The sequence below is a fragment of the Parasteatoda tepidariorum genome, chromosome 6 (genome assembly GCF_982258835.1).
Source record: "Parasteatoda tepidariorum strain Cologne lab strain chromosome 6, Ptep-v5.0, whole genome shotgun sequence".
NCBI lineage: Eukaryota > Metazoa > Arthropoda > Arachnida > Araneae > Theridiidae > Parasteatoda > Parasteatoda tepidariorum.
In genome coordinates this window covers 33143189-33158059 of record NC_141760.1, presented here as the reverse complement: position 1 = coordinate 33158059, position 14871 = coordinate 33143189, and the positions used below count along the sequence as shown (strand labels likewise).

Sequence of the window (14871 nt, the reverse complement as noted above, 5' to 3'; positions counted from 1 at the left end):
AAACTTCGAAACCATAATTCTCGGATTGCGGCTAACCCTTATATTTTGGAAGTTAGAAATCCGAATCCGTCGAAAAAATTTTGATTTTGAAAAAGTGCATTTTTGTATCAGACTTCCGTAATTTAAAATATCGTCTGCACATATTAATTAGCATATTTGAGGCCATTAAGATTGAGTCCTACGAACGTAAAAATCCGATCAATAAATCATAAGTTATTCATGGTGGTCTGATTTTTTAAAATTTTATTTTATTTATTTTTTTGCGCATTGTTCATATATGCACACAGTGATTTAGAACAACGGTTACAAACTTGGAGAGAAATAAGGATTCACAATCGTTTAACAACCTATGCCTACAAGTGTCATTGTAAGCCACTGAGTTGCTCTTTCCTTTATTGAACTGGCTGTTCATTTAAATTATCTTAATCTTCCATTAATTTTACATTTTCTAGTAATTATCATCAAAAATGCCATGTTTACGTAATTTAATGATTTGACCAACTAACTTGTCAAGCTGGCGAAGTTCGTCTCAAATCATTAAATTATGATAAAATAGTTATCTCTCATCGTGTCTCAATTTTTGACAATTAATAGAAAACATACAATTAAGATAATTTAAATAGACAAGAAATTGTATAGATAGAATAAGATTAAATAGATAGAAAATAGCAAACCACTTATCCTGTTTCAATTTTTGACAATAATTAATAGAAAACATAAAATTAAGATAATTTAAATAGATAAGAGTACCATTTCAAATGCGCACAAACGCCCCTTCACAATGAATAGACGTTGCTACCGGCGTATGATGACATTCATGGACATGCGTTGGTGTGCTATTCTCAATTCTTATAGAGCTATCTCCTCTTCAAGTCTATAACAGTTATACAATAAATAATCACTGTATAAGAAGGAAATGTTTTTTTATTGGAATTGCTTAAGAAATATAAAGAATTAAAGGGAAAAAACATCCCAGTTGGTTTTGCAACGAAACGCGTCAAATGAATAAATAGTTTAAAAGTGAAGTATGTTTAGTGTATGAAGATTGCTAATTAAAACAAAAAAGAAGGTGAAATAAAAATTTCCAACATTACACGTATTTGTTCCTACTATAAAAAAATGACTCATCAAACAGGATAAAACGCTATGATTCATGAAATTAGATACTTATGTATATATATATTTATGTATATACATATAAATCATTCGATGTACTTAATCTTCAGGTTCGGTTTTCAGTTTCTTTCGCTTGGATGGTACAGAATCAAATCTGTCTAACATGCCTTCCAACCATTTCATAAAACGGCTATCTTCACCAGTTCCCGCTTTAGGTGTCATGTAGTACTGCTGTACAATCCATTTCAGTTGTGCCTTCAGGCATTGCACATCATCTGTGAATTGTTTGGCTACTTTGGCGGGGCTCATCTTCTTTTTAACATGATTGAAAAATGCTTCGAGTTCGACAATAGTTAATTCACCCTGTTTCTTTTCCCTAGTATTGATGATCTCCTTAATTCTCTTGGGTAGAACAACTGGAGCATAGACTGGCTTCTTTCGTCTCGGTGCTCGGATAGTTTCGCCTGAATCTGAAATATCAGATGCTTCTTTTTGGTAGAAGTCATTGAAATTCCGCTCTGAGTTCATTTCAGGCTGACTGGAGGTGGGTAAGTTGAAACTTAGTGCATTGGAGTCATCCTGACAACCTATGGGATAAAAAAAGGGTATAATTATGTCTGAAGCAATGGCTGTTTAGAATAATGCAGCTTCGTTATATATTTTATCCTTAATTACACTGAGTCAAAAAATAAAGAGAAGATATTAACTAAGATAACTTTTGTTCTAATGATCGAATTTTCACATACTAAATACCAAGGCATCTGAAGGACCACTCTTTCAGGGGCACCAAATTAGGTGGGCCAACGTTGCTCCCACAGTAAGGACAGGTAGTACAGAGATAGAAAGAACACCATTGCCTTGCCCGGGATTCGAACCAAGAACCTTTCTGATGCAAGGCCAGTTCCGTGACCCCTACACAGGATGGTTGGTTATAGGGTTGATATCGTGTATGCAAATTACTCAATGCTTACTGTTAATTGAGTTATTAAATGAAACCCAGTACTTTCTTTCTCTGAATAAACATATCTTTTTCTCGACAGTATTGGATTCTGATCATCACAATTAAAAACTTGTTTACCTAAAGATAATTCCATGTTAAAAATAATTTTAAATAATTATTAATTTTTGTTATTTCATATAAAAACGGTAGAAGAAATTTTGAGTTGCAAAATATACAAATTTTCACATAACGTAATTTGAATTTTTAAAAAAAAAATTTAAATTTACTTCAAATCGTTTGAATAGTTTCTGAGTTATCAAGCCTCGTAAGTCCTGATTTATGTTTTAATTTCTTAAAGTTTTAGCGAAAGTCAGGTTGTCAATTTAGTTAGAAGAAAGTACTAAAGACAACCAATAGCTTTAGTAAAAGTCTCTGAGTCTTATATAATATTATTTTATAATTGTGTTGCAAAAATAATTTAATTCATTACAATAGACCCAAAGATATTGCGGAATACCAAAAAGTGCAGGGGTTTAAACTTTCAACTCTTTTCCAGACTGAACTATCGGAATCACAATTTCAAGTTACAGCTACTCTATCCCTTCATATTAGGGTCAAGGAGTAAAATCCAATAAAAAAAAAGTATCTATTTAATCAGGCAAAGTATGCTTTTGTGCCTTTTCCAGAATATCGCATAATTAAAATTTTATAAATTAAAATTTTGTCTGCACTCTTTAATTAGTATGTTTAAGGTAAAAGACCCTAGAATCTGTTTCGGTTTGCATCGTAATACGTCGAAGTCCTATAAGTGTGATAAAAAGTTAAGGTTGATTTTACTTTTTGCGTATTTTACCATATCTCAAGAACTTTTTAAGTGAATTGAAAAATTTTTGCACACAATGATAAAACTCGTTTATCCAAAGATAATTCCATGCAAAATTTAACTTTTACTAAGTTCTTGAGAAATTGAATTTTGATAAAGCCATATTTTTAAAATTTGATTTCCAGGAAACTATTTGACCAATTTTACTCAAATTTTATATTTTACCACCTAAAATTAAATTTTTGAAAAGGATGCAAAAAAGTGTATACCTTACATTTCAAAAAATTTTCAACTGTTATTAAATAAAATAATAAAAAATAATCAATAGTTAGTAAAAGTTATATTTTGCATAGAATTATCTTTGGATAAACGAATTGTATAATTGTGTGCAAAAATATTTCAATTCGCTTAAAAAGTTCTTGAGATATGGTGAAATACGCAAAAAGTAAAATTAACATTATAGGGTTCAATCTCTTTCAAACAAACTGCAATTTCGAAAAAAGCACGAGTGAAATAAGCAAATAAAAATGGCTGAGCATATCAAACACCAACTCCTTAGTTGCATTGCAGCCAGCAGTAAGTAGATCGGCTCTTATGGTATTTTTTACTACAAGTTAAAAAATTAATAATTATCGAAAGTTAAATTTTTTTTTAATCCGTTGTATTCTCTATTCTGTACCTTTTCTCCCTCCTTGTAATTTTAAGTTAAGTTTTACAGTTTTTGCACAATAAAATAAAATAGACCATGAAGAGAAAAAAAATTTGCAAAAAATGCAACTTAAAATTGCTATAGCTTTTAAACAAGTTGGTTTATAATAAAATATGGTTCGTTTAGCACGTCGAATTTCAACTCTGTAGTAGTATTTCTGCGGTCTGCAAAGTGGCCCCTCGCATGGTATTTTTTTTACTCTTAAGTTTAAACAGTTAAAGCTTTTCAAACTAACTATCAAAAGTTGCATTTTTCTGTTCCAAAAGCATTTCCGGTTCAATTTTCATCAAACCATCGACGATTTAAATTTCTAAATGTAATAGTCTCTGCAAAGAATATATAATTCTTTGATCTCTGTGCAAAAAAAAAAAAAAAAAAAAAAAAAAAAAAAAAAAACTATAACGTAAAGTAATACTCGAAAACACGGGGAGCAGCGGAACTTACGAAGTCAGACATCAGGACCAAAGTGGAGAGTGCACAACTTCTTTTGTGGACAGATCTTTCTTTTACTAAAATAAGTGGTCAGAGTTTCTTTTTTTCTTCCTTTTTTTAAAATTTTTTTCTTAGTTTTTTATTGTTAATTTTGAAGACATTAATTTTGAAGAAGCAATTCATTTGTGTCGTCTACAGCCATTCCTCGCATACATATACAACATTTTCCAGTGGCAAACAAATGCAACATACATGCATGGTACATACGCAACATTTTTTAGTGGCAAAGAAGCTGTCTATATTAAAAATGTGGTAAAGACATCAGTGCTTAAAAAAGTGGATAATTTCCATTCCATTGGCGATCGAAATGAGCTACAGGTGGTGCAGAACGGAACTCTCTACCTATGGCAACACATAGCGTGCTTTCAGCATTAGCGTGTGGATAGTCATAGGAGAAATATGTACATTAGTTTCTGTCTTGATTTTCAGAGACAAAAAAACTTTTAAGTTAGGAAACTATATGGAACTAAAAACTGCATTTAACATAGTTCTAAAAGAAAGCGTTGTAGAAATTTTAGAAAATATTTTGGTAATTAAATACATAAAATGTTACGAAAGGGGGAAATATCGTAATACATTCCTATACAACTGAGAAGCAGAAGGAAAGGGGGGCTGGGTCAAAAAATGGGACAGGTCTTCTCTCCATATGGCGTATTCGAGTGTTTGCGAATTATTAGTTACCATCTTCAGTTCAAAAAATTGCAATAAAATGATTTCAGAAAGATTCATGTCATATATGATGGACTCGAACTTCTTAATTTGCGAAATAAATCCTAAGAAGGTAATTATTATATTTACCTTACTTTATCTTTCTTTTAAAAAGTCCTGATCGCGAAATGGAAACATTAAGCACATAAAAGTTAGGCACCGATCAAGTCACATTCAGGCCCAAGGCCCACCAAATTTTCCGGGCCCCTTCCAAAATATTTTGAAATTAAATTTCTGAAGAATAGTCCTAACAATAAAAAATAATCGATTGAACTGCATGATTCAAGAGAAACATTCTAAGAAATTTTGAAAGCAGACAATTGAAGATAATTTTTCTTAGATAAAGTTTACGCATCTATATATTAAAGCAAAATATAAAACAACAAAACAATGCTGTGTCAAAATAAAAATAGTTTGGTGACCACAAATAATTGAAATCAGTGATCATTGCTAAAAGTCACTGATTAGCTGAATTACTTTTTTATTTAGTACTTAAACCAACACAAAGCCAGCCGACTTTTCATTAGATTTAACGATAAGTTCAGCATGTACGCTAAGATATTAAGGTTATTAACTATAATTTTTATTAAAAAATACACGCAAAAAATATCCAAAAGTGCCAAAATTATAGCTACTCATAGAAAATTAAGAACACATTTAAATAAATTTTTTTTTTATATAAAACACTTTTAAAAAAATAAAAATTCATATTCAATGCATTCACTTAAGCCGTTGACGTAAAAATTGCTCAAATTCAAATTCAGCTGTACTTTCGAATTTGATTCTTGCAATGTTTACACGAGTTTGGTTTATCACAATATGAAGAAAATTTGAAATAAAAAAATGCATTTTTTTGAGAAAAACTGTTTCTTTCAGTATTTAAAAAAATAGTAATATTGTAGACTTTTTACTAATTTTTGAGGGTCCCCAGAAATTGTGGGCCCTAAGCCAGTGCCTATTGGGCCTAGGCGACAATCAGGCCATGATGATGCAAAGATGTTTGGTACAGAAATCATTGACGTAATTATGAGTGCTTTTTCTCATTAATAAATTTTTATTAAATAGATAAAACTAACTGAACTGGGATGATTCAGTGGTAAAAATACTGAGCTGTCATTCTGAAGAACTGAAACTCACTCAATCGCCGATAGCTCTGTTTTAGATCAATAGGTACCAGTTTTCCCAAGAAGTAAAAGCGGTCAGTGCGCAATGCAGACCACGTTGCCAGAATCATGCCGTTAGTCACGAGTTTTTTACCTTTTTTCTCTTAGAGTATAAGATTTTTCCAAAATATGTGAAGTGTTACTAAACTAACAATTGAAGTTATAGGATATAATTTAAAATTCGTTAGTTCGATTACAGAGACACGTGTTAGAGATAAGAGCTTCCACTTTAATGATAGATTATGTCAAAAAGTGATGCGTTTTTTCCCAAAGCGTGGCAAAATGGCAACACTCTCGCCTAAATTGTTTATCTAGTAGCTTTAGATAGTTGATCGTTTTCATTTATTTTTAATTGAATTAATGAAGTTCACTGTAATCGATTGGTTATTTGTTTGATTTCAGTTCCATAAAACGTTAATTCTTTTCGAATGTCGTGTAAGTATATTTTGTAAAGTAAATTCCGATTTTCTGGTTCTTATATTTATTTCAACGTTGGACAAAATACATGTTCATAAGAGTGACAATCTCCATTTATCCTTCCAAAATTAGTCGAAAAATAGATACAGAAAAACGCTATTAATGCAGCTTTTTTTTTCTTTCCCCCCGCTTAAAGTTGAACTTATTTTATGTATATATATATAAGAAAATGAAGCAAATAAAAATATCGCACTTGTATAAAAAAAACTATGAAACATTGTGTTACGAATATTAGAACTAAAAGCTTAAATAGAAAATTTATTTTGACTGGAAAATTTTTGTTTAAATTTTAGAAATTTTCGCAACTTGAATTAACAAAAAAAAAAGGAAAAAAAAAATGAACTTTAAAACTATATTTACAGGACAAAGGAAAAAGTATTTCATTCGTTTATTCAATAAATGTAATCATTGTTCATGATGTATTCGTACAAAAGTAAACAAAAATATGAAACGCAAATTAATATCTAAGCGAGAACAATATATATATATATATATATATATATATATATATATATATATATATATATATATATATATATATATATATATATATATATATATATATATATATATATATATATATATATATATATATATATATATATATATATATATATATATATATATATATATATATATATATATTTATATTTTTTCTTAAATAAACATCTATCTCCTAAAACTATTTATGATCAATTTTTAAAATTATCCAGTATAATATTACCTTGCGCACATCCATTTCGGGCCCATCCTTGGTAACTAACAAATCAAAACTCAGAATAACAAATCACTTCAGCAGTGCAGTAAGAACGACACTTTAAAACCCTCTTGTTACACTCAATTTGCGCTTTTGTTTTCATATATTTTGTAATCTGGCAATCTTTCTGCGAAAACATTTTTAAATCATTCTTGAAAAATATCCGTCCATGTAAGTTGTTATGATTTTGCTACTCGCTTTATAGTCCCCCCCCCCCCTTTTTTAATGTTTTTTCTTTTTATTTTATTTTATTATCTGTTTTTACATGTTATTTTTACTTTTTGTGATCTATTTTATTTGTAGTTATTTTATTAAAAAAATTTTTGAGTGCTCCTCACACTATTGTATTAATATACTTTGCTTTGGCTTTATTGATACAATATCAGAAAGCACTCTGATTTGCGGATATAATCGTGTGGGCTGAAGAAAAGATTATACCTTTTTTTTTCGGCTTTTTTTCCGGTTTTTTAATTGACATTTCATTATTTTTTTTTTAATAAAATTTTGTTTGTTATTTTTTTTACACATTATTTCCCACCCCTTTTTTTTCATATGTCTATAATTTTTCTTCCTATAATCCTTCTCCTATATATATATATATATATATATATATATATATATATAGGAACCTGGCGAATAACAATTAATTAGAAAACAAGTGTTCAAGACACCAGAATCTGTTCGGTTGTAGGAGAAAACAATATAGATTTTCAGGAAAACACCAAGTTTCAATAAACATGATATAATGATCTATAGCGGCAGTTCCCAAATGGTGTTCCGCGGAAACTTAAAGTTCCATGGGTGGATCACAGGGATTCCAAGAGTTTAAAGCTGCCATTATTATTTATTTCCAAGCAATAAACCATTATTCATTTGACATTCTGGTTATTGTTATGTAATTATTTCAGTAAAAAAAAAAAAAAAAAAAAAAAAAAAAAAAAAAAAAAAACAATAAAAAAAAAAAAGAATTAGCAAAAAAAATTCTTCCATTAACAATATATTGAGAAAAAAAAATATGAAAAGGATATGCATTTATAAAATATTATTATTTCTCAACGAACTTTTCAATTCAATGTAAAGTTAAATCCTAGAAAAAAGAATTATGTTTCTCTGATAGTTTATAACAGTTTTTCTTCCTTTCGAAATCTATAATTCAACACACTTTATTCATTTTCAGCTTATGCGTACACCAAAAACAAATTTAAAACAAGTCTAAATTCCTCTCTGGACCTGCGAATTAAATTGTTTGACATGAAACCTCTAATTTCAAGTCTTATTGATAAAATAATGACTGAATAAATATCATTCTTCACCTTAAATCCAATTAAAATAATTTATATATTTTTTGTTAGTTTAGATACGTTAGTTTTGTTAGTTTAGATGCCCACGAAGCGGGCATCTCACTCCTTTATCTGATATTCTCATGTGTGGCTGGGACTATTGGCATAGGCATAAAAGATCAGAGTGTTGGCTGTGTAGCCTCCGTAAATTGCAGTCAGATCTGAGTTTAATTAAAATGAAAAGTATTAACTGGAATAAGAGGGTGTAGATGTAGAATAAATTGAGCATTATCTGTTATTTGATATAAAAATAGAAGATGAAAGTCATGTTTATCTATTATGGGCCACAATTAGGTATATATCTAGGGGTGGTGTACCCCCGAGGCAAGAACAGTGGCGGATCCAGGGGGGGGGGGGAGTATAGAAATAAGGCCCCCCAAATTTAAAAAAAAAATTTAATAGTTTACAAAACAAATAAAATATTTCAAAAATTATTTTATAAAAAACGCGTTACATTTATTATTTAAAGATTTTGAATACTTGAATTATTTATGTATTGCTCTATTGTTCATTATGAAAAAAATAAATGCGAAGACTAGCATTAAAAACCACAGTTTTTTTTCTTCAAAGAAAAAGTTTTTTTATAAAAAAATAATTTTTTTTTTGGGGGGGGGGGGGATCTGAGTCTATGACTTGCCCCCCCCCAGGAAAAATTTCTGGATCCGCCCCTGGGCAAGAATCACCTTTGTGCTGGTCTATGGAATCGAACCACCGAACCACCTTCTTTATATGTGACTTGTCTTGTCAGATTTCATCAGCGTTTTTGTTCCTCCTTCCATAAATATTAATATGTGACTTTAAATGTGTTTACTTTTTACCTTCATTTTGTTTCAAAAAGGATTCTTAAAATATATATATTTAAGAACGATTTTTATATAACTTTCTGCATATCTTTTAATTAAAAATTACTTTAATGTTAGCAGAGCATAAATTCTATACCCATTGGCGTAGTGTGAAATAAACGTTTGACGGGGCACGCTTTTTTCCCCTTCTTTTGTTTATTCTTTTTTATTTATTTTTTGAAATATCTATATTAAAATTAATACTCTAAAGGAAATAACAGAGAAAGTTTTATAAATGGCTTTAATTTTAATCGTAATTTTCCGTATTTTATTGAGGAGTTAATATCTATTATATTGGCGATAATTAAAAACTTTCATGAAACATGACGCATTCTATAATGTATTCAGGCCATACAGTGAAACCATGGCCAGTCTAAATTTTTCACGCTTCATTTTCTTGTAATTGCCAGAAAAAAAGCTATGGCAAAATTTCTCATTTAAAACCACTTCCATTCAACGTGAAGATTGATATACTAGCCTATTTCAAGGGATGGTATAATGAAAATTCGATTTTTCTCCGTTTCCAAGTGTATTTTTAAGTAATATCATATGTAAAAAAAAAATTTATTGCTTTTTTGAATTTTTCAGGGGGCTGTTCAGACATTTTGTGAAAGGTCCGTTTTTGTAAAATTGTGAAAAAATTACTCGTAATTTTTGAATATAAAATAAACGTTAAGTCACATTCTTTCAACCAGGGTCCTGCTTTTATGAATTTGTGCAAATTTGGTCCGGTTATTGCAAAAAATTTTTCAAGGAGGTTTTAAATTGTAAAGAGATACGAGATTGTGCTCAGCACTGTAAAATTATAATTAAAAAAAATTTAATTTTCAAAAATATGCAGCAATTGCTGCTTCTAAATTAGAGATGCAACATGCAAATATTTGGTATTTAGCCTATACTGCTGAACGCAGAATATTCATTTCGAACGAATAATGGAAGAAGCGTCTGCCGAAGACAAAACTTAATTCGTTTACATCCATCTTTATTGTTTTCCCCCCTGAGAAGGGTTTATTCGATTTATAAAACAATAATGAAGATAAACAAATTTGTGAAGGGTCCGTTTAAAAGAAAAATCATTTTGTTTTCAAGTTAAAATATTTTGTGAAGGGTCCGTTTTTATGAAAAGATATTTTGTGAAGGGTCCGTTAATGGACCCAAATTTCTTCTAAACAGACCTCTGTTTTTATTCCTAGATTTTTTTTATATTTACTTTTGAAGAAAATATTAAGAAATTGTTTTTCTAAGAATTATGTTTCATTTAAAATTTCAAACATATAGTTGACTTGTGATTAAAAATTAGTACAAAATCAAATACGATCCAAATTATCACGAAATATATTTTCAATGAAAGAGTAGGACAAAAATAAAATTAGTCCAGGCTTGTAATTAGCGATATAATCGCTTTACTCACAGTGTCCAAAACGTAAAAAATGTTTTTACAGGATTTAGTTCGTTTTTAATTATTACCAGAAAGATAATGAGAAAATCAGATCCATCATAATAAACTGTATTTATAATTTAACAGTGAATTCCTAGGTAAGTAATTCCCTTATAGTGTAATAGAATAACATTTTTACTAGGTGTTTATGCAATAATGTGCCAGTTTTTAAAAAAATATTTTTTAGTGTAATCCGTTTTTTTTACTCCCGTGCTAAGTTTTCAAAAGTTTTTTTGATAATCAAATAAAATAGTTCCGAGCACATCCTATTGAAACATAACGAAAATTCGTACGCTAGATTTCAAATTCACCAATAATGAAAAAAGATATTTTATATGAAATGGTTAAAATTTATAAGAATATTAAACATCAGTATTCTCTCAAATTATACATAAAAATTTATGCTCGGTTCGAATCAGAACACAAATTTAGAGTTCCAAACAAGCTGGAAGTTGTTTAATGCCTATAAGACAAAAAAAGTTAAAACGATACTAAAAACTTTGACAGTTACAAAAAGTAAATAGTTTGTTTAAAATTAATTACACTATATAGAAAATAGTTTTAATTTAGAAAAATATATCGAGCATAAATAAAATAAATAACTACTAACCACTATTATAAATTATTGCTGAAATCATTGAGTTTAAACGAAATAACTAAAAAAAATCATGAAGTGATTTTTAAGATACCATTTACATATAGGTGTTAAATATGGAAATATTTCGTTTAACTATCGAATGTTATTTATTTTTTATTAAATAAAAAATAAGTTTTTGGTGTTTCAAAAAAAGTAATACATAAAAAAAAAATTCTGAAAAATTATTGAGGGGTCACGTGTTTCCCCCCCAACGCTACGCCTATGTCTACACCTATTAAAAGCCAGGTCACCTCATTAGGAGGTGAACACTTTATCCACTGCGTCTCTTTGATGATACATTGAAATAATTTATCATACAGTATCAGTTCTTTAAGGACCTATTGCCTTTAAAAGCTACTAATAATTTGAATGTGATTTAAATAAGAGAGGGACATTAGTAGTTGGATGGTTAGCATTTTATTCAAATGTACATAATTTTAATCAACAATATGTAGTGGTAGTTAATAGTTTATTTAGAAATATATTCTTGATGCAGTACTTAAGCTACCACTTTTTAAATTAATAAAAGACGGTTATAATTGATCAGCTGAAATTTTTTTTTAGTTCATTTTTAGAATTACTAATCCAAAAAAAAAATAGATGCCGCTTTAGCTTACTGATTTATAAAATAAAAAAAAAAAATGTAATCTTAGCTTAGCTATTGTATTCTTTGAAGCTGCTTAAAATGAATGTTTCATGAATGAAATGATTAAGCTGAGTAATTAAGAATGTTTTTCTTTAATTTAAATAGCAAAAAATATCTTGACATTGGAAACACATTTTAAACCACTTGTAGAATCGGACATAAGTAATAGAGTAAAAAGATATAGCTATAAGTATAATTCAAACAAGTAAAATTATTTATAATTTATTCTTTTCCATTTATTGTTAAAAAAGATCCCACTGATAAATTTTACATAAATGCAAATATCAGAAAAGAGTATCATGAAATTATTCTTACCACCACTTTTAAATTTTTCGAAAATGTGCAATCTAGTACATACCTGCCAACACTTAATCACTTTCATTATGATTTTTCCCAGTGGTATTATATGGAATTAAAATTTAAATTTTTAGCAAAAAAATACGTTGTATTTGAAAAGGCTTAAGCTGACAACCATGATATTAATGCATGCTAATATATATTCTTAATTTTTTTAAGAATAGTGGTGATCAAAATCATTTAAAAATTAGGTTTATAAAAGTAAAAATAGTACATTTTTACTACCACTTTAAATATAAAAATAAAATTTTACGCCAAATGCGTAAAAGTTGGCAGGTATGCTAGTATAGTCTTTAATGTGATAGTAAAGAAATAAATCTTATTTTAAAAAATGTAAGCAAATATAACTAATATTTACCATCTTCTCTATCGTATGGCAATGATGAATCTTCTGAAAATCTGCGATCTGTTGATGAAGATCTTCTGGGGGATTCGTAAACAATAACTGGACTGTCTCTGCCAGTGGTACTACTAGCAGCTGGACTGCCATCAAACCTGGCTTCTGGATTTTCGTCAATACCAGAAAATCGCATCTTTTTAGAATAGCTTTCAGTGTCATAGTCATTTTCGCTCCTTACCGAAGCTCGTTTTAGAACAACTCGTGGATTTAGCCTGGAACATGCATTATAGTCTTCTGGTTCTTGCTTAATTTTAACTTTTCCAAAAGATGCTGACTTCTGAGCTGAACCATTATTTTGTTTCGGCAAATTACCAATAATCGACTCAATTCGAATACGCTTCGCAGTAGAAGTAGAAGCAGATGGTGATCTCTCACGTATTTCGAAGCGTTGAGCATTTCTACGAGCATATGATTCGGGTGAAGTTCTGGCGGAACCTCTGTCATCACGAGTTTGAGTAATTACTAATTTTGGACAGTCCCCACGAGAATGCTCAATGTCATGACAAAGGCAACAAAAAAATGACACTCTTTTTTCTCGTTTCTTAGCCCTAAAAGTTAGGGATAACTTCATATTATCAGGTAATCCACTGTTTCTGAAGACACCGAGATCTTCTATTTCTGGTATGTCAAGTTCAAGCAACCAATTACCACTGCGTATTGTAGGAAATTCTTTAGAAACTGGAATAGAACAAATATCGAGAACGGGTTTCAAATCAAAACTTTCCAATTGATTTTGAAGCATTTCTTTAAAATCAGTTTCCGAATCTGGCATCACATCGTGCACCGTTAATTTAGTCGTGAGAGAATGTATAGAAGCTCTTTCATCCGACAAAGGCAGATATTTTAGCTTCAAAAAGTCCTCAACCACAGATTCTTCACTGAAATAAACTCGAAATCCGCCATATTTTCTATCACGCATAACTCCGGTAATAAACACATTACTACCGTCAACATTTTCCAATATTTCTTTACATCCTCGTATCACCAATTCAACATCCGTATCCTGAAAACGAATAAAAATTCCAACGTCTTCGCCCATCTTGAAAATAAAAATTCAAAATTGAAAAAATTCTAACTTTTTTCCGAATAAAATCAATGTCACCGAGTCGCTTCTACATTATTTTCCTGCTACGCCCAGAAAAACTTTTAGATAGTACTAGTTGATCGTAACAACGTTATCATCTACAACGCCTTTCACTGCAGCGCTTAAAACGTTATCAGGACGAAGTACGGGAACAAACTGTGGATGAATCGTTCCTATTTTATTTATTTTTGCAAAAACTTCCTATTAGGCTGGCGCTCTTTCTTCTATCTCTTAAAAACAGGCATTGGCTTATTGCCAACAAATCTTATAAATTTCCATCTCTGATTTCAAACAAGTCAACGATTGTGTGAGAATTCTCTAAAATGAGAGTTTGATAGGTGATTTATTACTCATCGATAGAAGTTTTAAAAAATAATTCTCTACGATAAAATGAAGAAACAATTGCTGAGAAATAATTAAAAGCAAGACCATGTCGTCCTACACTATTGATCTCTATATAGTTTTAGATATAAATTATTTTCATAAAAAAAGTTTTATAGAATATTTTAAAATTTTATTTAAAAAAATTCGAACAGCGTTCAGTTTTGTGGTAGACAAAATTTATCAAAACAAGAAGCTTGAATAGTTTTTTTTAATGACATAAAATTTATCATATTCATTACAATTTGCGTATCTGCCAATGTTTACATCCTTTAAAGATGAGTTTACCGGTCGGTAGTAGTGAAATAACAATCGAATTAACACTCGCATACCTGCCAAACTTTACAATCTTCATGTTTTTCCTTAGAGGTAGTGAATGTCAAATGAATGAACATTGTAAATCGGCATTTTATTTACATTTAACAAACAATTTAAGACCCCATATGATAATCAACAGGTTTTCCTTATCTAACGCACGAATTATTTAAATGTAGCAGTAACCAAAATATCAGTAACCATAGCAGTAACCATGCTATAACCTTTCAAAAAGCAAGCAAAAAT

The 14871-nt window shown here is 29.6% G+C and overlaps 1 protein-coding gene across 1 annotated transcript; it reads right to left on the bottom strand.

Annotated features, from left to right (window-relative positions):
• Positions 1 to 906: 906 nt before the first annotated feature.
• Positions 907 to 14089, bottom strand: LOC107446119 (uncharacterized). The gene is made up of 2 exons (XM_043042069.3): positions 12804 to 14089; positions 907 to 1703 (listed from the first exon to the last, which is right to left on the bottom strand). The coding sequence occupies exons 1-2, from the start codon at positions 13882 to 13884 to the stop codon at positions 1216 to 1218; spliced, it is 1569 nt and encodes a 522-aa protein (XP_042898003.2). The 5' UTR covers positions 13885 to 14089; the 3' UTR covers positions 907 to 1215.
• Between the last annotated feature and the right edge of the window lie 782 nt (positions 14090 to 14871).